The sequence below is a fragment of the Penicillium paradoxum genome, assembly GCF_028828445.1.
Source record: "Penicillium paradoxum strain IBT 22861 chromosome Unknown utg000004l_segment0_segment0, whole genome shotgun sequence".
Classification (NCBI taxonomy): Eukaryota; Fungi; Ascomycota; class Eurotiomycetes; order Eurotiales; family Aspergillaceae; genus Penicillium; species Penicillium paradoxum.
The window spans coordinates 3,659,099-3,685,408 of NW_026643182.1; the positions used below are offsets into that span (position 1 = coordinate 3,659,099).

Genomic DNA, 26,310 nt, shown 5'->3' on the forward strand with positions numbered 1-26,310 from the left:
CCCTTTTCCTTTTGACTATACCACATCCCGCATACATTACCAATCATTTATTGACCCACCCGCTGGGGTATCACTGTCACCGGGGGGATATTAGCCCGTGTACGGAGTACACATCACGATGATCACATCTAGCCCACTGCCTGCTCACCCCTTGGTCCGAATCCAACCAGGGCAATGTATGCGCAGTCCCTACTTTAGGGAAAATTCCAAACGGCCCCAAAGAGGTACGGACTTGGACTTGGGAGTATACGTTGTATCATGGATGATCAACTCGGCGTTGACCCGAGAGGGCCTTGAGAACACGTTGATGGTCAGCGCCAAGACCTTCCAGGTCGATACCTAGGTACGGACCTACTCCGTCGAGCAAAGGATCCCAAGAGAGGGGGAATGTAAGCCTCTCTCCCACGAGCAAGGGAACCGAGGGATATTATACTCCGTAGAAAGTTGCAGCGTCGAGGCATGTGTACAGGTAGGTATATCACATACATGTACTCCGCAGGTAAAGGTACCTAGGTACCTCCCTCCCGTACGATGTGCCCGTCACTTGGCGATGTACGGGGTACCTCGTTTAGGATACCGTACGATACATGACCATACACCGGTGACCCCCGCATCAAGAACCGTGGAAAGCAAGTTGTGCCGGAAGGACCTCGTAGGTACACGCTATAAAAACTTGGATATTCCCCCTCTTTCTTCTTCTTGCATCTATCTGTGATACCCCGTGTCACCTCATCATGTCTCTTTCAACTACTATCAAGACTCCCAATGTCACCTACGAACAGCCTCTCGGCTTGTATGTAATTTGACCCCGCGGATGATCTCATGGCTAATCGAGTTCCAGGTTCATCAACAACGAGTTCGTCAAGGGTGTCGACGGCAAGACCTTCGAGACTTTGAACCCCACCGACGAGAAGGTCATCACCTCGGTCTACGAGGCTTCCGAGAAGGATGTTGATATCGCTGTCAAGGCTGCCCGTGAGGCCTTCGAGGGTGCCTGGAAGAAGGTGACCCCTTCGGAGCGTGGCCGTATGCTCACCAAGCTGGCCGACCTCTTCGAGCGTGATATGGAGACTCTGGCTTCCATTGAGTCCCTCGACAACGGCAAGGCTATCACTATGGCCAAGGTTGATGTCGCCAATGCCGCTGGCTGTCTGCGCTACTACGGTGGTTGGGCTGATAAGATCACTGGTCAGACCATTGATACCAACTCCGAGACCCTCTCCTACACCCGCCACGAGCCCATCGGTGTCTGCGGTCAGATCATTCCCTGGAACTTCCCCCTTCTGATGTGGGCCTGGAAGATCGGCCCCGCCGTCGCTGCTGGAAACACTGTGATCATTAAGACCGCCGAACAGACTCCTCTGTCTGGTCTCTATGCCGCTAAGCTGATTGTCGAGGCTGGCTTCCCTCCCGGTGTTATTAACATTATCTCCGGCTTCGGTCGTGTGGCTGGTGCCGCTATCTCTAGCCATATGGATATTGACAAGGTCGCCTTCACTGGTTCTACCCTTGTTGGCCGTATGATTCTGCAGGCCGCCGCCAAGTCCAACTTAAAGAAGGTCACCCTCGAGCTGGGTGGCAAGTCCCCTAACATCGTCTTCGAGGATGCTGATATTGACAACGCTATCTCATGGGCTAACTTCGGTATCTTCTTCAACCACGGCCAGTGCTGCTGCGCTGGCTCTCGCCTGCTGGTTCAGGAGAGCATCCACGATAAGTTTGTCGCTCGCTTCAAGGAGCGTGCCGCTCAGAACAAGCTCGGTAACCCCTTCGAGGGTGACACCTTCCAGGGTCCCCAAGTTTCGCAGCTCCAATTCGATCGCATCATGGAGTACATCAACCACGGCAAGAAGGAGGGTGCTACTGTCGCCCTGGGTGGTGAGCGTCACGGTACTGAGGGCTACTTCATTCAGCCCACCGTCTTCACTGACGTCACTACCGACATGAAGATCGCCCAGGAGGAGATCTTCGGCCCCGTCATTGCCGTCACCAAGTTCAAGGATGAGGCCGATGCCATTCGCATTGCCAACAACAGCAGCTACGGTATGTATTGTTCATGTCAATCTTGAAACTATGAACGATCATGCTAATTGTCCCTTAGGTCTCGCTGCTGGTGTTCACACCAAGAACGTCAACACTGCCATCCGCGTTTCCAACGCTCTCAAGGCTGGGTATGTTTAATTTCGATGATTCTCTGCCATTCCAAAGCTAACTGTTTTGCAGTACCGTCTGGGTCAACAACTACAACATGATCTCTTACCAGGCCCCCTTCGGTGGCTTCAAGGAGTCCGGCATTGGTCGCGAGCTCGGCTCTTACGCGCTCGATAACTACACCCAGATTAAGACGGTGCACTACCGCCTAGGTGATGCTCTGTTTTAAAGAGAAAAAATAACGGAGAAAATAACCATAACAAAATAGTTGGAAAGTTCAAGGCAATGAGCTGATGATACATGACTGCACAGTTTCGTTTTTGTATATATAAATTGAAGGCTCCACTTCCTGTCAACTGCTTCTATTACTCGGTACATTGTAAGGAGCAGATTTCGTATCTTCATATCTACACGGATGTGCGGCATATCTGCGATGTACAGCGTAGGCGAGTCTCATAGTCGTTTGATGGGCCATTGAGGCCCACTTTTGTTTGGATTCTAACAACATACTCCGAACATATATGAAGTAGCTTCTCAACAGCCCGCAGGAACTCGGGACACCAGTCTCTATCTCCCGTCCAATGATACCGTAAATGTTCCTGTAGATCGGGCTTCGGTGCATAATCTCACCGGGTCAAGGCATCCCGCTCGGGGCATCACCTACCGAAACCCTCCGCAAAGCCAAGAGCCCACAGCTGAAGAATTCTTTTCTTATTCTTTTCATGAAATGTACAGACAAACCATTACTGGGCTCGGCATTCCATCAAAACATCTGAATGTTGATATACACGTATTTACAATTCCTACAGACTAGCTCGACACACAGCCAATTTGATCCATACAAGCCAAGCTAAACAGCACTATGTCCCCAATGAATCCATCCCTCTTTGGAAAGCACTTGATATACATTAGGCGCTCGCTCCGACCGTGATTCCATTCGGCAACTCAAGTCCGATGGGCAGTCCACACAGAAACTGGTCGGTATAAGTTGACCCGCGCTTTGCTGCAAGTTTCTCGTTGATGTCTTCGTACAGGTCATAGCTACTTGCGATTAGTACTTCTTCACGATAGAGATCTGTTGGACTCACGCATTCATCTCCTCTACAGTAAGAACCTTTTTCGCGTCTTCGACTTTATATGTGGGGATATCTTTGTTGACGGAGAACCCTATCTGCGGATCAGCAAACACTTCGCACAATATGACCCAGACCAGGGTCACTCACCAATCCGCTCATTGATGTTATAAGCTGCTTTGGCTGCTGCTGCTTGAACTCTTGTGACACGAGGCAAGCGCACCTCCTCGTAAACCGCGAGCGCCTGCGCGATATCTCCAGCGAAATAACGTTTGTCAAATAGAATTCCAAGGGCTGCCGCATCTTCGATGGCCATGCAGGCTCCTTGGCTTTGATGGGGCATCATTGGGTGTGCAGCATCTCCTAGGAGGCAGGTGCTACCCCGTTGGATGTACGGATACGGGTCATGGACCCAAAGACGCCAGGGCTTGATCTCAGTCCCAATCTTCAGGTGGTTAAACACTTGCCGATCCAGTTCCGGGTATGGGTTGAGGAGTTCCTCGACGGGACGATCATCGGCCCCCCATGCCTGTGTGGAATAGTCGCCTTGTTCCCGTGGGAAAAAGCAGTAGTATGACAGGAGTTTGCCGCCATTACAGGGCGACAGAACAATCTTGTCCCATTTACCTTCCTGGCCACCCCAATACTCCAGTGCGCTATCGTCGGAGTAGTTGACCAGGCCGAGCCTGACAGCATCTTCGGTTTTCACGTTTGTGTGCAAGCAGCTCTGGTCGGAAGGTCGCTTTGCCGGTTTGATTCCGATGGTGCTTCGAACGGCCGAACCGATTCCATCAGCCCCGATGATCAGATCATGACAGACCACTTGGCCGTTCTCAAAAACAATCGTGCTCGTTGTCAAATCTATGTCGCGACACTGGTTACCAGGCAATATTAGCACAGGGTATACTCCTGTCTAGACAAAGACACAAACATACCCGATGATTCACTTTCAGTGTGACAGGGATCCCTTCGCCCTCGCCCAACGCCGCATCATTCAGCATGGTATGCATATACTGGCGATGAAACATGTTATACACGTATCCCCAGCGCTTCTCATAATCGTCAAGATCATACACACTGACAGGTTCGCCTGTCTTCCAGTCACGATTGATAAGCTTTTTCAGAATGACAGGGTCACCTTTAGCGATATCCACGTTCCACTCGTGTAGCCAGCGGGTTCCGTTGGCAGCACACGAGACCGAGGCACCAACTTCACCTGCGAAATCCGATTTCTCGTAGATGGTCACCGTGTGCCCTGCGCGACGTAGAGCAATTGCGGCGGACATGCCTCCAATACCGCCGCCAATGACGCCCACGTTAAGACTCCTCCAGCCCGACATGATGTATGTTTAGATCGATAAAGCTTCAGATAGTACAGAGATGTGAATAGGAACCTGTGTTCTCATATAAATATCATTCTCCTTTATATATGTCTTTCTATACAAGTCACTTGGCGGGTAATGCACCACCGGGCCGTGCACCGCTTATCATCGGATCCGCGTCCAGCTGCTTCCTGTTGCCATCGTTCTCCGGACATTTATCTCCTTTCGAATGAGATGGATGGGATGAAGGGTATCTTGAGAGTGTGTGTGGGGGGAGTCCAAGGCCCAACTCAACGAAGGACGGCGACCAACTCATTCTACGGGATTATCATTAGAGTGCCTAGTATGTACATACCTATATGTAGTGTGTAGAGGAACAATCAATGATATCTTCAAGGCTGTTTCTTCGACTTTCTCGCTGCATTTCGGTAATGCTCTCTATCTCTATACTCCGACTCTCCTAGCTAGGTATCCTTCTATCCTCCTATACTTGTATACTTTTGGACTCCTGGACTCCTATACTTCGATACTTCTTTAGGTCACTGATTGGCGCCCCAGGCACCAGCTCTGAGGCAACTACATAGCTTACGTGCAGTAATCCCCAAAGTACGGAGTACCTACTCGGCTACTCCGTATATCCAGGGAATATCCTTGAACATCCTATTGCCAAAGGGACCAAGAGGGCCAAACCAGAGGGGTTACAGTGCATTTAAGGAAAACGATGCCAATTCCTGTCTCCGGCACTTGGGACTGCCACTGCTACCCAATCGCTTCGACAACCCTACCAGGAGAATCCCAGGGTCGCCCTTGGTCCTGAGAAGACTGGATTGGCCATGGTGGGGATTCAATGGACTTTCAAGGTTTATTGCATGGAGTATTAGATTTTCTCTTGAGTTCTGAAACACGCCTCTAAATCCAATGCTCGCTGGTGCTTGAGGGTCGTGCATCTGACCACGTCAACCCCCCGATCTAACGTCGGTGGAACGTGTCTGACAGGATATAACTGTCCAGCTGACGCTCTTGTTCGATCTCCTTTTTTGAGTTCCCAGTGAATCTCCTCTGGTTTTGTTGGAATCATGAAAGTCAACTGCCTCTTGGCTTTAGTTTCGCAGGCCTGGGCGACCTCCTCCCTGCAGAAACGCTATCCGACCGGATCGTTCTCCCTTCTTGCCTACGGGGTCATGTCTGAGCCGATCAACGTGTTTTATTCCGATGGTATCATATAATTGGCAGTCTTCATACCGCTTGTCTGACACAATGCGCAGGACTCGCCTATGCCGGCGACTCTTCTCAGTGGGTGTCGGGATCGGTAACGACCGACGTGACATGTAAGATGGTCTTTTCTTTGAGAAGACATCCCATATGTATTTCCATCTTTGAAGTCCATGTTTTAATAATTTAGTCGTCTTCAACAACTCCCGAATATTCGCAACGGCGACAAACAAGGATTACACCTTCGACGAGGACACGTTATTTTACATCCGCCCCAAGTCGGGCAAGGTGCTACCGGTGGGATTTACTGGGAACGAAGTCGAGACTCCTGGTGATGCAGCAGTAGATCAGTTTCTCTTTTATGGCCAATATCTCATGTGGCAAGAGCCGGGTGGGCTCTTGAGCGATTCCTTCCGTCTGAAGGAGACAGACGTTGGCGATATCTACCAGCTCTACTGGGATACTTCGAACCTTTATCCCCCGGGCTTCTTAATTCCAACAGTGAGGTCGTCTATCTAAAAATATACGACATTGCAGCTCTCCATGGTCACACACCCGGTCCGATTGAGTATCATGTGTCCTTGACCATGGGATGTCAAAGTCTTGATATGTATGTAGGTAGTTATTGTATACTTGTAGTTATCTGTACCCGCGCTCATGCTCAGCAATTCAAGAATAAGGGGAAATCGCAGATCATCACATGGTACTTGGCTCGGTGAGAAATGGGAAACTATCCCATAATGGCAAGTCCATGCCTTCCCAGTCAAATAAAGTACCATCGATCATGGGTGGCGTGACGGCAGCTGAGCCGTCGTCGGGATGTAACAACAAGCATGATGGGATACCCGGCCCTAGAGCCGGTGTCTCATTGCTTACTTCCTCGTCCTCTTCAAATTGTATCGGCGCTGTTGCCGAGTTGCTGTTTAAGCTAAAGATCCGACTCACATATTGACTCCGTCGCCGTCGAGCCTGAGTTGCGAGACGCTGGCGCTGCTGGTTTATGGCAGCCTCAAGCATTGTGGTGATTTCTAGATAGTGGGCTGCCTGGGCAGACTGCAATGCCAGCATGCGCAAAATGGAAAGGGCACCGCGGAATGCATCATCGACCTCGGAGTTCACTTCGCGGTTGGAGAACATAGAGAATCCGAGTACAAGAGCTGCGGCAAAGATAAATGCTCTGGTTAATGTTAATATTCGAGCCATTGAGAGGGTATTCGCAACCACAAACTTGAGTAAACACATATTTCGAAGAAGCAACCTAGATTGCTGGACTTCCATACACGTCTGCAGCATGTACACAGCTGAATCAATGCATGCAGCTGCAAGCCGAGAGTGAGCTGGGTCTTCCTCGAGTTCTTCACCGGATTCAACCGTCGAAAGGCTCTGCTGCAACTTAGCAAGCCGGACGCTGAGAGCTGAGATGAGAAAAGGACGGGTGACTAGGATCACTGCAAAATGATATGAACATGCAACATGCATGTTTCCGATCGTATGTCTCTGGATGGTGTTCCGATCTTTCTGTTCTGAAATTGGAGTTCTCAGAGTTTGAGGCAGACATCCACTCCAGCTATTGAGCCTCCGTAACAGCAGCTCTGCTGTCTCTGCGGACGCAGCTTTCCCGCTATAAAGACGGCTTAGGATCTCGTCTAGTATCAATGACAGATAGTATGAAGCCATCAAGCCAGAATCCGTCGGCGCTATTCCTATCCAACTAGGTTCTCGTCGATTCTCGGGTAATAAAGGCGATATAGCAGAAGGTCGTCCAAGAATTGAACTGACGAGCAGATCTAGCACACATAGGCTCATCCACAGTTGTGATCTGTTGGGAATCAGCTAGCTCAAATAAAATCCGTGGAATTTTTTTACCGTTGACTATGAACATTACCCTCATCCTGACTCGTTGATCCTGAAGAATCTGCGTGGAGCCCAAGCGCCACTGCTGCTCGTGAAGCCACTCCCAGGTACATGAAAGCCGTGTTTCGACGACATGCCCCTAGCATATAAAATGACATGAGTAGAAAGGTTCGCACTAGATCCAGACTGGGATCTTCCAGCATGTTGGAAAAGGCTCTACGTTGGCCACGAGCAAAGTAGAACCGCTCTATTCGAAGTGTGTTAGAATCGTTGGTGGATGACTGTGCCCCAATGGCAATCATGAGGTCTATAATAGCCGCCCTCGTTTTTTCCTGGTTAGAACTTGGCTCTTCTGGGATTGGCCATGCGGAGGGAGTATCATTTTGGCAGCCTAAATTGAGAAAGCCTCTCGTCTTGCATGTAATCAGCAGTCTGCTCAGCGGATAAATCATGGTCGGCATTTGCCCTACCGCTACGTCATAATGCTGGATGAAACGACCCTTCTCGTCAGCGCTACAACCTTCTTCGGAGAAGTTCAGCGAATCATGATGGGTCTCTGACTCTAGCATATCCTCACTTCCCACATTATGGGAGAACTGTGAGGGTCCAATATGTTGAGTCACTGTATCTCGAAGCAATTGCAGAAATGACAGGGAGGCGGCTTTCCCAACATATACTGCGGATAGAGTCAATACAGTCATGTGATTGGAGGCCACAGGGCTTCGTACCTCTTTCTCCTTGCAGGTTACGGAGCATGCGCGGATGCGTCCGATGTGTAGCTTCAGGCGAATGTGATCCCGCTCCTAACGCGCCGGGCCCACGGTCATGGGGAACAGTGTCCTGGGACTGTGATCTCAGGCGTCTTTGTATGTCAACTGCTGATCCGCTCGATGTCTGGGGTGCCTCAACTGCGGATCGGAACACAGGAACGGGGCGGTTGCGGAGGCTGGCATCTGATAAGGATTTGAACGGGGTGCACAAGCGGCCACGTCCTTTGTGGATACAATTGGTGCATGGGAAGTAGCCACTGCAGCGCTTTTTAGATGCACGACAGGCAGTGCATGCAGTACTAGCTCGTAGCCTATTTGCTGGATGGACCTTTGGGCGTGCCATGCTTGAGGAGTCTACGGAGAGGGCCTGAGAGAGATCCCCGCACAAAGGCGATAGGCGATAAGCGATAAGAGAAAGCGGGTGCGCGGCCCGATATTTCGGAAGAGACCCTGTCCGAGGCTCCGGGGGAACCTTTAATTGTTCACTGCGCATGTACTTTGTAGTCTTTTACACGTGAGGTATACAACATGGAGCGAAATTAACATTTGATGACGTTACAATTACTACATATGTATTCCAATGGTGTCTTCTGTGCAATCTACATACACATATGTATACATGTATGTGTCTATCACGGTGATATAGTCCGGTGTATACAACAGTTCAAACATGGACCCTAAACTACATTTTGAGACACATGGGAGAAAAAGCATAAAGATTAATCTGCAACCATAGGCAAACGTCGAGATATCGGCCATCATACACAACATACCGTGGTGGGAAGACAGAGGATATCAACTGTGAGAGAGATATATATATATGTAACATATTTATGTCCTAGACTAGCGCCAATCATGATGACAAGTTACAAGCCTCAATCGAATAGGAAAACATTGTAAAACCCAGGGTATATGCTCAATGACGATTTTCTTGAGATCAATTGAATCTTCCACAGGTTATTTATCTATGTTGTCCTTGACGACGACTTGGTGCACACTACGATGCACTGGTACAGCAATACCTACAATATCTAAAGATTATACATCGGAAAGTCAGGTTGTAAAAAATGAACCTTTTCGCTGACTAATACCCGCTCGAGCTTCTTCGAAGGCCGCAGACTATGCGGCCAAATCGACTTGTGCAATATACATATGAACGGAGTATGTACATATACGAGTGAAAACCGGCAAGTCGGCTTGCCGAATTAAACCCAAACCAAAACCGAAATGGAAGCTTGACACATCAAAACAGCAAATTGTCACGTAAGGAGAAGTGAACCAGCCCAGTGCCGCGACGGGAACTGAAATTTCTGCTGAGAGGTCCACTCGGGAGATCCACCGATGAAGAATGGAAGAGCTGGTGATTGGTCCATGGTCCCGCCACGGGACTACGAACAAACAAACAGAGCAAACATCGACATTCTCGCTTACGGCTAGCGTGGCCAGCAGAAGGTATAAATAAGGCCAGTCCCCCGGACCTTCTTCTGTTTTTCAAGCGACTCTACGTATGTTCATCCCCCCTCTACAGTTCAAACTCCCTCAGGGGATCAGCTGTTTCTTGGACATCTCACTAACCATTTCCACAGTTCAAAGAATCACTTTAGAGTAGACGTCCCCTTTCTAAGCTCTTTAAAAGAGCCACAGAATCTCCACCCTTGCTGATGACTACATGTCCTCGATGCCCTAAAGTGAAACCTTTTTACTCCCGCCTCGACTGTTACGCGTGCTGCTTGCAGTGTCTGCGTTCCGGTCCAGGGAGTGGTGATGATCTTGACCTGGTCTCGATGTCTGACTTCGGTCGGTCGGTCCTGGTGGGTGTCGAGGAGGTCTGAAAGGTCCTCTTCCATCTTTGGTTGTGGGTATGGAGCGCTGTGAGGGAAAGATACATACTGTATTAGTGAAAAACCTGATTTCATTTGACTACTCTTCTGCTCTGTAATAGCTTCTTATGCTACGTATTCATGGGATCCATGCAGTCCTTTGTAACTCCAAGAATGGTTCATTTGACTTGCTCAGGCCTCAGGCCACCGCGATGCGTGTTGTAGAGTTCCTCAGTCCTATGCTTGACTGCTGCCACGGAGAGAACAGGGTGTGTTTCATGAAATCTGCTTTGAACTGTTCGGATGAGTGATTTTAACTTTCAGTCCTTCCCGTTGTCCTCATCGTCATCGATAACATCTATCATTCCTTTGGGTATCATGTCTCGTGAATTGCTAGAGCACTAGGTAATCATGCGCGCTCCTACTTCGCCTCGGCGCCTCCAGTCTTCCCCGAAGCTCCAGCGCCTCCCTTGGGTCCCTTATTCCGCGACCCACGTCCTCCACGAGATCCGCGCGAGGAGCCAGTGTTACCTGCCGTAGTACCGTCAACTGCCCCAGCTCCCGCAGCGCCTCCCGCAGCCTCGGGAACTGTCTTGGCCTTGTTGGAAGTGAAAGCCTCGCGACCTTTGCGAGACTTTTCAACCCCGGGATTTTCTTTGCGTTCCAACACCACCACTTGACTTTGGGCCACCGAAACAGGGCTAGCAGCGATGGCCTTGCGAAGTCCTTCCGGTTCAGCGAAATCAACATATCCAAATCCCTTCTTCTTATCGATCTCAACCTTGGTTACTGCTCCGAACGGGGTGAATGCAGACTCCAGGAGTGCCTCAGTCACCCCCTGAGATGGGTTGGCGTGTTTAAGGAAAGCTTGTTTGGCAGTGGATGGCGGTTTTGCCTTGCCGCTTTTAGTAGATTTCGCGGGCGGATTTGTAACTGGAACAGGTGCCGCATTGGCTCGTGAGGACGAGTCGCCATCTTTGAGCTTTGTAGAATTGGCTATAGATGATGCATTTTTGGGCTGTCTGGGTGCCTCTCTTTTTGGCGCATCGGCTGAAGAGACAGGCGAGTCTCGAGAGCTCTCGTTCTTGGAGGAGGCAGTATCGGTCGAACCACCTTTGCCACGTCGTCGCCCGCCAGATGTGGATAGCCCAGGATCACGCTGAAGAATTTTGGTGGTCACTGCGACATTCCCGCGCTCTCTTTTCCGCTCAGAAGCTGCGGTCGTTTCTTTTGTAGCGTTGGTACTTGACTTGCCTCCCTTCGGATTGGAAGCGCTGCCTTGTTTGGCGACCTTTGCAGAGTCCTTGCTCGGCTTTTCTCCTTTAGATTTCTTATCGGAAGAATTGACGGTGGTCTCCTTATCACCTCGCTGTAGAACTTTCTTCGCCTGCACTTTCTCCTGCTTCGATTCCTTTTCCGACCGACTATGCTTGGACTTCGACGAGGCGTTATCTTTTGACTTGCTGGCTTTCTTGTCTTTGATGAATTGCACGAGCGGGGTTGTCATGACAATTTCCTTTTTCTTGTCATCGGTATCCGTCGCGGAATCCACAGCAGCGGGCTTGGTTATGGGCTGGGTCAGGCTTTCCAAGAAAGCAATGAAGTCTGAATCTTGATCAATCGTGCCCTGACGAGCATCCTTGCGCGAGCGGCTCCCGGGAGTCTTAGCGTAGGGTGCAAACTCCAGTGACGGAGGTCCAAGTAGGATGGGGTCATGGAAAGTGTTACGGGCATCTTGGAAAGAAGCCTGGCGCACGGTCTCTGAGAGCGAAGAGACACAATCGGTGGACACAACGTGGATATATGCTCGTGAGGGGCGAGACGGTTTGTTGAGGCTATTCAAGATGGTTTAGTTAGTCAAAAGCAACATAGTGCTATATTGGGAGAGGGCGTATCCTACTCTTTCGACACCTTACCAGGCTTATATTGGAGCCAGTCGACCTTGCCTGCTCCAGCCTTCCACGGATCTCCGAGAGCACTCTCCAGCTCGGCTTGCGTGAGTCCGGGAGGCAAGCGTCGAATGATAAGTTTGAGACGTGGAGCGGGGTGCTTGGGTGCCTTTCTTGCGGTCGCTCCAGAGCCCGACTTCTGTGTAGCTGCTGCCGAAATGGGCAGCAAACCGGCTGTGGTCTTGGCAGGTTGTGTCATGATAAGCTTGAATTTCCAATTTGGGAGAGAGAAATATCAAGCAAAAACCACGAGGATCTCAGGAAGAGACGAAACAAGTCAGCCTACCCGATCCAACCTTGGAAGGTTGTCCTCTCCCCAGACATCTGCGTTGGAAAGCGGTCTGATTTGCGAATTCACCGCCTAGTCCACTGCGACACGATGGCAAAATCCGAGGAGTACGACACCCAACTACATCCATGGGACTATACGATGTAGGTACTTTATGGAGTTATGTCTGGCAAGGGAATTCCGGCCAAGGGTTGTCGATCTCCTCTCTTTCCGTTTATATGTACACATCGTAGATGGGAGTAAACACTCCTACACCGGACGGGAGAACTATCTACATCATACAATCTTGAAACTCCTGATTGATTACATGCAATGAGGTAGTTACATGTACGTACCTAGAGTATGTATTTACTATTCAGAACTCATCCCACCGTAGCTTATATGTATACATAATGTATCTAGCACTCCTCTCCTCCGGTACGGAGTACCTAGGACCTACATGTAGGCACTCGAAGGAAATGACATGCACCTGACAAAGTCTTATCGATAAGCACCTCATCGACTTCACAACACCTCCCCAGGTACTCCGTACTCCGTACATCTGTCCACCATTATGAGCCAAGAGAAGAACTCCCTGCTGGGAAGCCAGGAAGATGCTGTTCGAAAGAAAACACACTTCCACCCGAGTTGGTGGCTGACTCTCTGTATCTTCGTTACCACCGCCTGGTTCACATGGTCCCATTCTTCCCGTTCCCCTCGAAGCATCGAGGAAAGGGCGCAAATCATCTTATCGCAGACTCCACTGTTTGGTATGGAGCCAGTGGAGCTATATTGAGATGGATGACCGAGACTGATGACTGAACTAGATGGTCATGACGACTTCCCGATCTTGGTCCGGGAGATGTTTCACAATCGTATAAATAATCGTAACTTCACGGAGCCGTTTGTCAAAGGAACATTACCTGGGCATGTGGACATTCCTCGATTAAAACAAGGTAGAGTTGGTGGCAGCTTTTGGAGTGTTTTCGTGCCCTGTCCTGCAAATGGGACCGATCTGTCCGATGAGAATTATGCAGCAAGTGAGTGAACTTCAAGGGTTGACTGCTGCCCAATATGCTCACCTAGCCATACTAGGCGTGCGTGAGACAATGGAGCAGGTTGATGTCATGTCGCGAGTTCAACAGGCTTATCCCAAAGTCTTTTCAACCCCGCCCAATGGCACAACTGCCCTGTCCGCTTTCCGCGAAGGCAAGATCATTTCGCCGCTTGGCATTGAGGGATTGCATTCGATCGGAAACTCACTGGCCCACCTCCGAATTTTCTATGAGTTGGGAGTTTCGTATGCAACTTTGACGCATAACTGTCATAACCGCTATGCTGATGCTGCCCTTCTCGAAGTTCCGGGCGGCGGAATCAAGAAAGCCGACCCTCTCTGGCATGGTGTCAGTGAAGAAGGTCAAAAGCTGGTGTTCGAGATGAATCGCCTCGGCATGATCGTGGATTTGGCCCATGTGAGCACCGAGACTATGCGTGATGTGCTGGGAGCTGGCAAATCCGAATGGGGAGGGAGTCGCGCTCCAGTGATTTACAGCCACAGCTCTGCCTATGAGCTCTGTCCGCACCCACGAAATGTACCCAACGACGTTTTGAAGCTGGTCCGCGAGAAAAATTCTTTAGTCATGGTCAATTTCTCACCGGACTTCATCTCCTGCACGGCTTCTGACCGTGCTGATGGAATGCCAGACACGGACCCTGCCCACGCCACTCTGGAACGAGTTGTCGATCATATTATGTACATTGGGAACCTCATAGGCTTCGAGCATGTTGGTATAGGTAGTGATTTTGATGGTATTCCCACGGTCCCGCGGGGATTGGAGAATGTGTCCAAGTTCCCAGATTTGATTAAGGAGCTGCTGAAACGGGGTGTCAGTGACAGTGATGCAAGCAAAGTGGCAGGAAGCAATCTGTTGAGATTGTGGAAGAAAGTTGATGAGGTGGCACTCGAGATGCAAGCCGGTGGGGCACTCCCTGTGGAAGACTGATGCCATAAACTACATGTAATCATGTAGGGCGGAGTTGCTTTTTCTTGTGGACTTCATTGAAATGATGCTGCTTCTCCAGTCGCCTGCAACGGGAAGGGATCTCCCCAAAGCAAGCCAAGATGAATGATGTGGATGTTGCCAAGCTCTCAAACTCTCTAGCTTGTTCTTTTGCTATCATGGTCATACTACACAGTTCGCCCCGGAGTGCATTGGAATGCGGTTCCAGGAAATTCCTACCCTGATAGATTCGAATCTATAACTATCCCGCAGGCAAGAAGGCAAGGAAGATATTTCTCAGATGATCTCAGATGAGAAGGCCAACAATTTGGGTCTGCGATAATCACTTGCACTAATGAGGCTTGAGCAACTCAAGAGGAACAAAGAGGCCTGCAACAATGTTAATCGTTGCTTCTGCAAGGGAGTGAAGTATAGTGAAGATGAGAAGGCCCTGGTGACTTCGATATAAGGGGATCTATCGTGGCAATACAGACTAAGTCTATCTTTACGGATTCCATTTGAACCCCAAACTCGGAAGATGTCAAGAATCTCATCATAGTCAGGCTTCCATTCGCAATATGTCTGCATAATCTCTCATTCACGGACAACGTTCTCTCACAACTGGTTTCTCGGATCGACAATATTTACTAAAAAACAACTAATACTCTCTGGCAATTCCAACTGATCCTGGCGCTCCTCGCTTCTATCTTGAAGCAATTACAGGGAATGATAGCGAACTAACAACCAAGGTTGATCGCTATTGTCTAGTCAGTAAGGTTTTACTAGAGATAGTTGATCTGAGACACTAACCATTCGCATACAGCGCGTACGAGTCAGCATTCAACACAGCCTTTGCGCTAGAGAGGGCTGTCGCAGCGCTGTATCCATATCCATAATCATCAGTGCCGGGGCTGAAGACTCCCGGAGCGTGGGTGAGCTCATGGAGAGTTGTGGTGGCCTGATCTTGGTCGTGACATACATCAGCCAATGCAGGGAGGTAGGTGTAGTAGATATCGCAATTGGCGATAACATTGAGAGATGGCAGAGTGTAAGCCAAGACATTGGTCTCGCAGCTACTCATACAACATCTGTTAGTCACGAACTAACGAGCAAACTTTATCAGAAGGGAGATACTGACTATCCGTAGGTATCCGAGCAGTAGTACTTATAGGATGTAGTGCTTGTAGAGGCAGCAGCGCTAGCCACGGCCTTGAAGCGGTTGGCCACGGTCTGGCGGGTTGCGCTACTGGTGGTCTTGAAGTACTCGCTGAACCTGTCGTGTTTTATTAGCATCCTTGAATCAGACCGGTGTGCTGTGTGTACTTACTTGGTGGAAGATCCAGAAAGCGCAGCCTCAGCGGCAGCGTTTGAAAGGCTCACAGTGTTCTTGAGAGCAGTGGCAAGTGCTGACTTCTTGCTTGAGCTACTGCAAGACTCGACTGTACGGCGATCGAGAGGCTTGATGGCCTTCTGGACCCGGGATGCCTTGATACCGTCGACATCGATCTTGAGATCATTGGAACGGTATGGCAGGTAGCCAGTGACTTTACCGTCAATAACTATGGGCACTGCACCGTTCGAGTTGAGCGTCAAAGCACCTCCGCTGGACAAGTCCGTGGTACTGGCAATGTCAAATTCATCTTCAAAAGTCTCTCCTGCAGCAAGCGAGGTAAGGGACTCTGAGCTGAGACCACTGAGCACGAAACGCCGCTTGATTCCCTCAAAAGTAACCTCGGCATCTGACATAGAGTTATTTTTGAGTTAATATTTATCGGGGAGATTCTGCATACCGTTCTTGAAGACATTGACCTTCTTGACGGGTGCACTATCACGGAAAAAATTGAGATGCACGAAGGTGACATCTTCTTTGCCGGAATTCTTCACGACAGCCTTGATGCGAGTGTCACTGACACGGCTTAAGGTAACGTCGAGCGCAGAAGTCCCATCGGCTTCAAGTGGCAAGGCGTACGCATGCTGTGCGAGAGCCAGAAGCGTTGCGGAAAGGGCAGCGAAACGCATGGTGTTCAGAGGCCAAAAGACTCAGAATGATTCTTGAAAGGGTTGCAACTGTGGTATCTTGAGTGCTGCTGGAATGAAAAAAAGAACTTCAATGCTCGAGAGCAGATTGACCGCTTTATAGATTCCCAGGGCATTGTGCCCCTGTTGATGCTCGGGTTATTGCGACCGCGTCGCTCTGGTGCATGCTTCATCTTCCCATTTCTTCATGGACGGGTGAATAAGAGAAGGTAGTATCCGTTCTGCGTGAAACGACTAGATTACGCCCATAGCTGTCCTTGTATGGCACACGGGAGGTTGATGGGCAGTCCTGTTTGTCGGAGATGGCTCGAGATAACTACGTTTCCAGGGTCAGGCCGCGGGCACAGCTGTAACTGGTTGGAGATATCCTAGAATGGCCTCATCTTCAGGGAATCGCCCATGAATGTTGCCTTGGCCCGACGGAAACCCGCACTTCTGAAGGGCTGTTTTCAGCACCTAGATACCCGATGGCTTCTGCAGCTGCATTTGATCCCACACCGTGAGTGAAAAGCGGGGGCTGTTCGATGTAACTCCTCACGATCCCAGATACAGACATAATTGGCGCTCCAGCCAAAAGCCACCGGACAGAGTGCTATGTCGTGCGTGTGGCTTAGTCGAGGTAGGGAGGCTCTGGAAATATTTAGTACTTGCGCTACGTGGGATACAGGTAGATATTGGATAGAACAAGGTAACTATCGGTCCCTTGCAACCTGAGGTGAGAACCAAAGGAATTGTGCACAAAGGACATTACAATACCCTAGGGAATATGACCTGATCTAAACGCCCCCAGCCCATTCGTTTCACGCCAAGTCTTTGACCCTGCATTTGTCGACGGACTCCGGGGCCAAGATACCACCCAAGACGGCACCAGAGTCTTGACTGGAGGAAGCAATGCTTAGCTTAGTCTCAGCCATGAGAAAGTCCTATCAGAGGTAGGCTTGGCATTGGTAGACGCTCGGCTTAAATTAACAGGTCGATCTGAGGGAATTCTGCACGGAGGCCGGGGGGCTCCGGGGGGAAAACTGCGACAGAGAACATATATCCCTGGACTGTCGACTTAGCAATCAAAACCAATCAATGTGATTGGATCGAATGATATTGATTCGGCATGATCGGCGGTTTCCGATATAAGGCGTGATGTCGATCCCTTTTTACCTACGGAGTGCCTGGGTACATACGTTACAGGCTGCATCTCTCGCACCCTGCGCTACTCCATCGACCCTACACCTATTCCTGTGCTTCCCTCCTTGAAGTCTACCGTCTTATGACCATGGTCGATTTGAACGCAAAGATGGAGTCAATCTCAAGCTTGCAGGTCACTCTGGCTCCTCAGACACCGATACTGGAGGCACACGAAGTAGTTGCTCTCCCGATCAAAGTCTCGGTTCACAACGCCGCCGATTCACCAGTCACCATTCTGAGGTGGGATACACCGTTAGACCCTCAGGCTGCTGTTCTCGGTGTCTTCGAGGTTTGTGATACCGCAGACCAGCGGAAATTGACCCTTCCCACCATCATGGTCTCACGCAAATTACCTGCCTCCGAGGCAGATCTTGTTGAGTTACAAGCACGCCAAACTCTAGACCTCACAGTCAAGTTGCCCATACCAGGTCTTGAAAAGGGGCATGAATATGCCGTTCGTGCTCAGGGAATTTGGCACGCTGTATGGCCAACTGAGTTATCGAATGTGTCCCCTTCCCAACTCCGAGATAACGAGGGCGCAGGTCGGGGGGACTTCCGTTCAAATGATTCCCATGTGAGAATTCAGTGAGCGCAGCATGTGAATCTGGCTGTAGCGTCCTTCAAAGGTCTGGCCATGTATCTAATGTGACAATCTTCTATCATCCAAATAAGGGCATCAGGCATCGTAGGGTTGTGTGACACGTATCACTGTTATTTCCATCACGCGCTATGCTGTGTCCAACCCTTCCTTTTAGGGCGGAAGACTATCTGTATTGTCTTATGTTGTATACAATATTCCAAGACAAGTTCCAATATGTTTTCGAGAATTGAGACGTGCGCGTGTTTGCAAATCCTTTTCTGTCAACCTTGAATCAAACCGAGAGAATCCTTTCTCTTGTTTTGCAATCGTGACGACTTAAGTACCTAGTCTACACAGTGAATTGTTCATACTGATGTCCCTTCGTCAAAAGCCCAGTCTCAAAGATGATGCCCAAGCGGCATTTCAAGTTCTGAAGAGAGGTGGCATTGCTATTATACCGATGAACGTCGGCTATGGAATCACAGCGATGGACCCGGATGCGCTGAATCGGATTGTTCAGACGAAACAGCGGCAACCACACAAACGGCATGCGATGGTTGGCAGCTACTCTCTGCATCGAGATCTCCATGTTCTTCCCTCCCAGCAAGCCGATATGGTCAAGTTGTTGACTATGAGCTTGGACCTTCCTCTTGGAGTCGTTGCACCGTATCGCTCCGATCACCCTATCACTCAGAAGCTGCCCCCAGATGTATTGGCCCAGAGCGTTGTTGAGGACAGTCTCGCAATGTTGGTAAATGGGGGTGCCTTGCTGGAGGAATTGTCGCGACTTGCTACACTAGAGGCACTTCCTCTAATGGGATCGTCGGCCAATATCACGGGTAAAGGGGCCAAGACTGTCGTTGAAGACATCGAGCCAGAGATCCTTCAAGTGGCAGATATAGTCATCGATTACGGAAGACAGAAGTTCCACTCTCCTCGAGCCGCTTCTACTATGATTGATTTCCGAACAATTAAGATTCTCCGATATGGCGCTTGTTACGACGTGGTGCAGGATGCTCTCTGGCGATTTTATGGTATCAAGGTGCCCGATGACCCTGGAGAGTCGAGCCTTTTCGATGGACCAGCATAACGCAGTACTATCAATTTGCTTGTAGATTCAATATGAAAGACGTTAGTTTGGCTATGAGAGATTTGCAAAGATTATCGACCAAGTTGACTCCAAGGCTTGTGATCTCGAGCCGCTTTCGGCGGATGTAAAATGATGGAAATCTCCAGGACAACTTCTACTTTCTCTTGCTCATTAATCCTCAAATATCCATCGGACAAGGAAGGCCGGGGATAATGCGAATCTGTATAAGTAGACATATGTGGTGTTGGTTGTTAGTAAAGCCTCTAACTCAACTAAAGCATTGCGGAAATGGGGTTTAAGGATACCATTCACATTGGCCTATGATAGTCAAATATAGCTAACAATGACACTATTTTCAGTAACAGACGAGGATGTTAGAATCTGATCTTGATAGATGTCCATGATCGTAGCGCGTGAGGGTCCATAAGTCTGCCTGCCATTGGAGGCAACGGCATTGGAGAATACCACAGTGCCGAAGTTAGCAAAAGGAGCCAGCCCAGTATTCACGGAGAAGTCTTCCACAATCCATTCCGCATTGAACTCGCAAAGATCCCCCCCAATGCCATTTGGGAATGTATGGGTTACAGATACACCGGTAGATAGATTCTCCACTGTCGCATTGCCGGAGCTTATAGAGGTAGCATCGACCGTTACCTTGATCACATTCCCGGCTGAAATTTGGATGTCGTTGAAGTCGTGGGAATAATCTGGATACCATTCGTACCACGCACTGTACGACGCAGTTCTCCCTTGAATACAAATATTGATCCCAGTTTGTAGAATGGCTGTATTGCAAGTGTCACCATCGATGCCGACCCATGCAGAGGCGCAGTAATTCGTCTCGGGATCAGCGCCCCTTGGAAGTTGAGGGACGGGAACTGTGATCTCCCCAGAGACCGAGGTATATCCGGTACCAATGAGCACAGCGCCAGCCCAGTTTGAGCTGTAACTCTCCTGCAAGGTTTTGTTTGGATGAAGCACGTCCGAAGTGCCTGGGATATAAGGCCGGCTTGTGCGATGTTCATCTTGAGAGGGTCGTCGCATCTCATGGCGTGCCTGACGCTGAGATATGAGAGGACCTGCGATGACAGACGTGGTGAGTAGTGCAACACCGAACACTGTAGCAGAGAGTCTCATGATGACAATTTGAGTGTGGGAGACAAATTGAAGCCACCCGGCGCGGAGCTGTAGGAAGTCGATATATGGAATTTGAATTGGAAATGAATCTAGTGAATCTGATGTTTCGCGTGAATGTAATGTTTATATATCATTAAAGTCGCATAGAGATTGAACCAAGCACCTGATAAAAGGCCTGGATTTTGGGGACAAGGTTTCATCCTTCAATATCCCATATTTGATCATCGTACGTGAAGCAATCGAGCTCCTAAGGTAACATAAGTAACATGACCCCTGAATTGTGAATCAATATTGCGCCTGACACCGATCGGAGACCGATCAATTGCATGTGGGTTTATAAGGTAGGCTTAGGGCTAACAGCGTGATCAGTTTAAAAGTGAGTTACACACGTTCCTTGCATTTGCATATGTCACATCGCTTCGGACTAATAGCTGCTTATATACCGACGTCTGATGTTTCGCTCATCTGCCACCCAATCAAGAGTTATATAGATTATGTCACAGCGCTAGTCGCCCTACATGAATTGCCCCCGAATTCTTCTCACACTCAAAGGCATCAATATCACCACCCAGTAGACTCGGTAAGAGGTGATATGACAAGTAGGCTTAATATCGAAATCAGTTCAACGTGATATGCAATTCAATATCAAGTCTTCGAGACTCTGGCCGGAAAACCCCATGTATGTTTGATATGGGCTATATATCATCGTAATACATAGTGAATGGAACATAACTTCTATCTACTAACAGGACTCAAAAGAAGAAAAAAGAAAGCAGAAAAGGATCAAAGAAAAAAGAAAACGAAGAGCGATGAGCAAATGTACACAACAGTTAGCGTTGGAATCTTGATATGCTGACGACCCCACGGTTCCTTGGAAGCGATTTAGAGCATCCTGTCATTTCCCCTCTATATCGGCATATTGACCAGCTTGGGATTCAATTGCTCAAGTTTCAGGTCTTTTCGATTGATTGGATGTCGAATTTGATCAGCCCTCCAGGGCTGATTTGGTTGGCATTGCTGCCTGGGGCACGAAGCTTCCACTACTTTCCAGGGCTTTTGCTCCATGGAGATCATCTTTCTTCCTGATCATTCTCTCGCTGCCTCCTGTCTTTCATCCAAGATTATTGCACCCCTGCATGACAACTCAGATGCTAGGGGCTGGACTTCCCGATCGAAGAATGCCTTCCCACCGTATGATTGGCTCATCGCCAGAGCCCTGGAGCTATCGTTATGTGACATCACCATGGTGACATCAATAAAGCAAGTCAACATACGGCATATATAATGTGTCTTACTGCCCGCCTTCTTACTAACCTTGCATCCGTTGCCGAATATTGACAGAGATGTCGCCCAAAAAGGTCGTCATTATAGGCGCCGGCGCAGCTGGCATGTCATGCGCTGCTACCCTGGCCAAGCACCCAGAATTCACAGTGACCCTCATTGATGTTGAGTCTTATACTGGCGGCCAGGCTACTTCAATTCCACTGGATGAGTCTAAGCTTGGAGCGACTTGGCTCAATGATGGTGTCCAAGGCGGGTCACAGATCTTCCGACATACGTTTCATTTCTTTCGTCGCTATGGTTATGAGCCACAACCAGTCAAGCTTCAAGTCGCTTTTGGGAAGGGAAAAGACTTCTGGACCAATGTGTTTCCAAGCCCTTTAGTTGACGAGCATTCAGCGGAGATCAAAAAGCTTTCGCGAGTCCTATCTTGTATCAAGTACATGATGCCTATACTCGGAATCATGCCAGTGAAACTCGTTTTGCGACTTTTTCGGTTCAGCAATGATTTTAGCAACAAAATGGTCTTGCCCCTTCTGGCTCTCTTTCTGGGGACAGGGAATCAGACGCCCAATGTATCATGTCTCCTATTGGAGCGGCTTTTCAACGACCCTCAGATGAAGCTGTGGGAATACGACCCAGATACACTGTTGCCGAATCTTCCTACTATGTATACATTCCCAAACTTGAGCAGCTTCTACCGTGACTGGGCAGCGGACCTCCGTACCAAAGGTGTCAATATCCGTCTCAATTGTCAAACAAGAATCTTGGAGCGAGGAAAGAAAGGGGTCTTGCTTGAAGTTTGCGACCGTGATGACGATCAAACACCAAGCATTCCATTAACAGAGAGATTTGATAGCTTGGTAATGTGCTGTCCCGCGGATGAAGCAAAAAGACTGCTTGATCGACACGCCACTTGGCAGGAAAGATATGTTTTGGGCGGCGCGAAATTTTACAACGACATCACCATAACGCACTCTGACTCGGAATACTTTCATAAAAATTTTGAAGCCCAGTATGACCCAACTCTCTGTGCCGAGGACACATCTCAGGAAAGAAAAGAGCATATCAAATTTGCCGAGCAGCAGCCACGCAGTCAGAAAGATGGCTGGCTGGGATTTTGCCCGATGTACTATACACGTTCCTATGCATCTGATCCAGCAAGAATTGAAATGGGGTTTGACTGTAGCAATTATCAACACCAATTCCGTCAAAACTTGGGGGAAGATAAACCGCCACTACCGCCTGCTCAACATGTTTTCCAAACTATCTTCTTGGTATGTCCCAATGTCCGTTAATTAACGTGCCAGAGAAGCTCACTACTTATCTTGTCGGCAGAACGAAAAGCAGAAAGATCTATGGACTTGGGAGGATATTGATCCATCTAAAATAATTTCGTACGTGAATGAGTTTGATCTCTCAATGTCGCCTATAAATTTTGTTACCACAGGCCTAACATCATGCAGTCAAAAATGGTGGCACCAATTTGGGCACCGGTGGCAGCACTATCTCAGAGTTGTCCCGGGAATGATGCTAATTAATGGCACCAATCGGACACTATATGCAGGCAGTTGGACGATGGTGGTGAGTTTGCTTCGTTTATATTGACTTTGCACAGAACTAATATGTTGGATCATAGAATATGCATGAGATTGCGTGTATCTCGGGTATTGCAGCAGCATATAAACTTGGTGCCACGTATGAACCATTCGATGACTTTGCCGAGGACTTTTTTGCGAAGTATCTGCTAGTTTGTCACGCAACAAGGTACAAAAGGACGAAGGCAAAGGACACATGAAGAATACAGATCTGCCTTTGGCATTCCGGTCCGGATATTGAGATGTGGGATCTTTCAAAGTACATATCGGAAACTTTCAATCTCGTGGTCAGTCTTGTTAGATAACTCGTCTTGCAGCTCTTCGGTCTCAGTCATCTCCATAGGAGAACCGTACAGCCTGTCCCTTCTGCGGTTTTCCCAGACGTAAAATATATAAAGACAAACCAAGAAGAATATGCCGAAAGCCAACCCTGCCATCGACGCTTTAATACCGGTCTTATCAGGTTAGTAGTTGGGTAATGCCCAGAGGTTGCAAGGATGAAATAAGTACTGACCAAATATGAAGGTTCTTCCGAAGGAATAAAAAACTGAGGCCCAACAATATTCCCAATGCAGTATGCTGCGAACATGAGGGCGCTTACAGTGCTCTTTTTGGTAAACCCGGCGACGTTCGAAGTGATCAAACTGAGGGACAGAGGAATATTGGCAGCAAAAACACCACCAAGGCAGAGACCGGTCATCTTGCCTGCCCGATTATCATCGTTTATCTTCCAAATTAAGAGCATTCCCACCATGGATACCGCTGTATTGACGATCATCATCGGGATGCGGGACTTTGGAACGAGCGAAGCGAATCCCGAAGTAAGGAGAAGGAAGACTAGTTGAGCGCCACCGATAGGCATTTGAATGAGAAGTGCCTCAAGATGGGGGAAGCCGAAGCCGGTGATGATAATGGCAGAGAAGCTAGTAAGGCCGCCGTTACAAAAGTTGACACATAGCGTATAAAGCACCAAAAACCACGTTTGTAGGTCTTTGATCGCCATCCAAACTTGGCCCCATTTGAATTTTCCGGTATCCAAAACTCCCGTTTTGTTCTTCAAGGTTCTTTGGACCGCAATGGCCCGCTCGTTTGGTTTGAGAAAGACAGCCTTCGTGGGTGAGTCGGGAAGGGTAAAGAACAAGAGGACTCCATAGGCTGATGTGACGGTACCTAGAACCAGGAACAACAGTTGCCACTGGGCAAGGGCCGTGATGTGGATATTGCCAATGCCGTAGGCAATCAGCCCACCAAGCAGGACAGCAACCGAATTACCGACAAACCACGCTGCCTGGCGTGCTGGCTGTTCCGCTCTGGTATAAAACATTCCCGTTATCAGTGCAAAGCCAGGAGCAATTGATGCCTCTGTCAACCTGGATTAGCAATGCCGGGCGATAATGGTATCAAGAGTCATACCTCCGACGCCTAGAAAGAATCTAGCGGCCATCAACCCACCCCAGTTTGTGCAGGCGGCATGTACCATCAGGCAGCCTCCCCAAATAAATACAGCGACGCTTAGATATTTGCCCAAAGGGAGTCTACAGCCAACTATTAGCTTAGCTTTGCTCGTGACGGGACTTCTGCCCAACTTACCTCACAACCAAATATGAACTCGGCCAACTCCATGCAAAATAACCAAAGTAAAAGATGGCCGATGCCCAATTGTACTCATTGCCTTTCAGATGCTAGTGAGAAGTGATTTGATTAACAGATGCGCAAACGAGCACATTATAAACAACCAAGTCAGAGAAGTTACACACCAAATCCTGCCGGAGATTGAAAAGGGTTGCCTGGCTGATTGCCAGCTTGTCGATGTATTGTAACATATAACAACCGCCCATAAGAGGGATCAAGAAGAAGTCCAGCTTCCTTAAGACCTTCTTTTCCATTGCTGGAGTTGTTCCCACCTCCATTACCTGCCCAAAGTCCACATCACGAGCAGCAGACGTCGACCCAATTTTGAGTATTCCTAGGTCTGGTTTGATGACCTCGGAGGAGGGTTGTTGTTTTTCCATATTGGTAGGTCCAATCTCAGCAAGAAGCTATCGAATAAGAGAGATATGCGAAGAGCGTGAGATATTCTTGGGCGTCTGCTTGGAAGAACGAAATGCTGTATCATTTTCCAGGCGTCTCAGGGGAGGCTATATGGCTGACAGGATAGGAAGGCCAAGACCAATGAGCCCAAACATGGTGACGATACATAAGACCCGAGCTTGATAATAGAATACCTAGGGAGGACCAAGTCATTGATCCTCGTAAGTTCGATATTACGTTGATGCGCCCGGTTCTCCACGAAAAGGCGGGGTTAAGGCGATAACCACCCAGGCAAAAGAAACGGCAATCAAAGACGACGCAGGTCAGCTGTAAACGCCGAGTCATTATCCATGCGTGGCTTTGCTGAAACTCGTTGGCGTTGGCATAGACTTCGTGAGGAGCCGAAGCTTGGCATCGTATCATCGGCAACCTGGCGAATCATTAGGGCTCATCGGCAATATGCTCGTCGGCAACCCACTTATATGCTTTCCCTATCAGCCCAAGAAGAGAAAGATAAATGACCATAATCCCGCTAGGTTTGTGGGGGCAATTGAGCTATCTACTCCATAGTCCGCACAGACTCCGTATTGTGGATCAGGGACGAATAGGCTTGTCTCACCTTTTTCTCCTGTCAAGCCCCATCGTAACGACGTGGACGCCCCGAAAGATAAGGGGCTGACCTGACGCATTGAACATACTCTCCTTTACCCCGGATTCCACCGGTCTGTGCAGATTGCCGAGGACTTTCCCTTGACCGGGTGATAGACCTTCGCCAACAACGCCAATCTTGCGGAAGAATAACCGGCATATCCCGTGGTCTGCCCGCATCAACAAGGCTCGGAAGGAATGGTATAGATTCGGATGATGTTCCGGACCTCCCCTCTGCTCCTCGGACTCCCCTATCTGAGTCTGTCGTCGGCAAACGCCACCAAATGCTGCCCAGGTGGGCGAGGGA

General features: G+C 49.1%; 12 protein-coding genes across 12 annotated transcripts; 6 read left to right on the forward strand and 6 right to left on the reverse strand.

Annotated features, from left to right (window-relative positions):
* Positions 1-734: 734 nt before the first annotated feature.
* On the forward strand, positions 735-2,380 carry N7457_005036 (aldehyde dehydrogenase family protein; the record flags this gene model as incomplete). The annotated part of the gene is made up of 4 exons (XM_057176081.1): positions 735-793; positions 842-2,043; positions 2,102-2,171; positions 2,224-2,380. 4 exons carry the CDS (start codon positions 735-737, stop codon positions 2,378-2,380), a joined length of 1,488 nt encoding a protein of 495 aa, XP_057033128.1.
* A 679-nt stretch (positions 2,381-3,059) lies between these two features.
* On the reverse strand, positions 3,060-4,564 carry N7457_005037 (FAD-dependent oxidoreductase; the record flags this gene model as incomplete). The annotated part of the gene is made up of 4 exons (XM_057176082.1): positions 3,060-3,192; positions 3,240-3,318; positions 3,375-4,098; positions 4,160-4,564. 4 exons carry the CDS (start codon positions 4,562-4,564, stop codon positions 3,060-3,062), a joined length of 1,341 nt encoding a protein of 446 aa, XP_057033129.1.
* Positions 4,565-5,622: 1,058 nt separating this feature from the next.
* Positions 5,623-6,277, forward strand: N7457_005038 (uncharacterized protein; the record flags this gene model as incomplete). The annotated part of the gene is made up of 3 exons (XM_057176083.1): positions 5,623-5,761; positions 5,812-5,874; positions 5,949-6,277. The coding sequence occupies 3 exons, from the start codon at positions 5,623-5,625 to the stop codon at positions 6,275-6,277; spliced, it is 531 nt and encodes a 176-aa protein (XP_057033130.1).
* Positions 6,278-6,454: 177 nt separating this feature from the next.
* Positions 6,455-8,875, reverse strand: N7457_005039 (Zn(II)2Cys6 transcription factor; the record flags this gene model as incomplete). Its single annotated transcript, XM_057176084.1, has 4 exons — positions 6,455-7,577; positions 7,625-8,025; positions 8,083-8,288; positions 8,341-8,875. The coding sequence occupies 4 exons, from the start codon at positions 8,873-8,875 to the stop codon at positions 6,455-6,457; spliced, it is 2,265 nt and encodes a 754-aa protein (XP_057033131.1).
* Positions 8,876-10,623: 1,748 nt separating this feature from the next.
* N7457_005040 (putative nonsense-mediated mRNA decay protein Upf3) lies at positions 10,624-12,350 on the reverse strand (the record flags this gene model as incomplete). The annotated part of the gene is made up of 2 exons (XM_057176085.1): positions 10,624-12,037; positions 12,103-12,350. The coding sequence occupies 2 exons, from the start codon at positions 12,348-12,350 to the stop codon at positions 10,624-10,626; spliced, it is 1,662 nt and encodes a 553-aa protein (XP_057033132.1).
* A 643-nt stretch (positions 12,351-12,993) lies between these two features.
* N7457_005041 (putative dipeptidase) lies at positions 12,994-14,422 on the forward strand (the record flags this gene model as incomplete). Its single annotated transcript, XM_057176086.1, has 3 exons — positions 12,994-13,189; positions 13,247-13,459; positions 13,515-14,422. 3 exons carry the CDS (start codon positions 12,994-12,996, stop codon positions 14,420-14,422), a joined length of 1,317 nt encoding a protein of 438 aa, XP_057033133.1.
* An 802-nt stretch (positions 14,423-15,224) lies between these two features.
* On the reverse strand, positions 15,225-16,438 carry mep20 (uncharacterized protein; the record flags this gene model as incomplete). The annotated part of the gene is made up of 4 exons (XM_057176087.1): positions 15,225-15,492; positions 15,558-15,692; positions 15,747-16,158; positions 16,210-16,438. 4 exons carry the CDS (start codon positions 16,436-16,438, stop codon positions 15,225-15,227), a joined length of 1,044 nt encoding a protein of 347 aa, XP_057033134.1.
* A 1,288-nt stretch (positions 16,439-17,726) lies between these two features.
* N7457_005043 (uncharacterized protein) lies at positions 17,727-18,227 on the forward strand (the record flags this gene model as incomplete). Its single annotated transcript, XM_057176088.1, has 1 exon — positions 17,727-18,227. One exon carries the CDS (start codon positions 17,727-17,729, stop codon positions 18,225-18,227), a length of 501 nt encoding a protein of 166 aa, XP_057033135.1.
* Positions 18,228-18,591: 364 nt separating this feature from the next.
* Positions 18,592-19,308, forward strand: N7457_005044 (uncharacterized protein; the record flags this gene model as incomplete). Its single annotated transcript, XM_057176089.1, has 1 exon — positions 18,592-19,308. One exon carries the CDS (start codon positions 18,592-18,594, stop codon positions 19,306-19,308), a length of 717 nt encoding a protein of 238 aa, XP_057033136.1.
* A 327-nt stretch (positions 19,309-19,635) lies between these two features.
* Positions 19,636-20,445, reverse strand: N7457_005045 (A4/G1 family peptidase; the record flags this gene model as incomplete). Its single annotated transcript, XM_057176090.1, has 1 exon — positions 19,636-20,445. The coding sequence occupies one exon, from the start codon at positions 20,443-20,445 to the stop codon at positions 19,636-19,638; it is 810 nt and encodes a 269-aa protein (XP_057033137.1).
* Positions 20,446-21,788: 1,343 nt separating this feature from the next.
* Positions 21,789-23,524, forward strand: N7457_005046 (putative flavin-containing amine oxidasedehydrogenase; the record flags this gene model as incomplete). Its single annotated transcript, XM_057176091.1, has 4 exons — positions 21,789-23,003; positions 23,065-23,123; positions 23,193-23,310; positions 23,366-23,524. 4 exons carry the CDS (start codon positions 21,789-21,791, stop codon positions 23,522-23,524), a joined length of 1,551 nt encoding a protein of 516 aa, XP_057033138.1.
* Positions 23,525-23,578: 54 nt separating this feature from the next.
* N7457_005047 (uncharacterized protein) lies at positions 23,579-25,336 on the reverse strand (the record flags this gene model as incomplete). The annotated part of the gene is made up of 5 exons (XM_057176092.1): positions 23,579-23,779; positions 23,839-24,686; positions 24,738-24,859; positions 24,915-25,006; positions 25,082-25,336. The coding sequence occupies 5 exons, from the start codon at positions 25,334-25,336 to the stop codon at positions 23,579-23,581; spliced, it is 1,518 nt and encodes a 505-aa protein (XP_057033139.1).
* Positions 25,337-26,310: the final 974 nt, after the last annotated feature.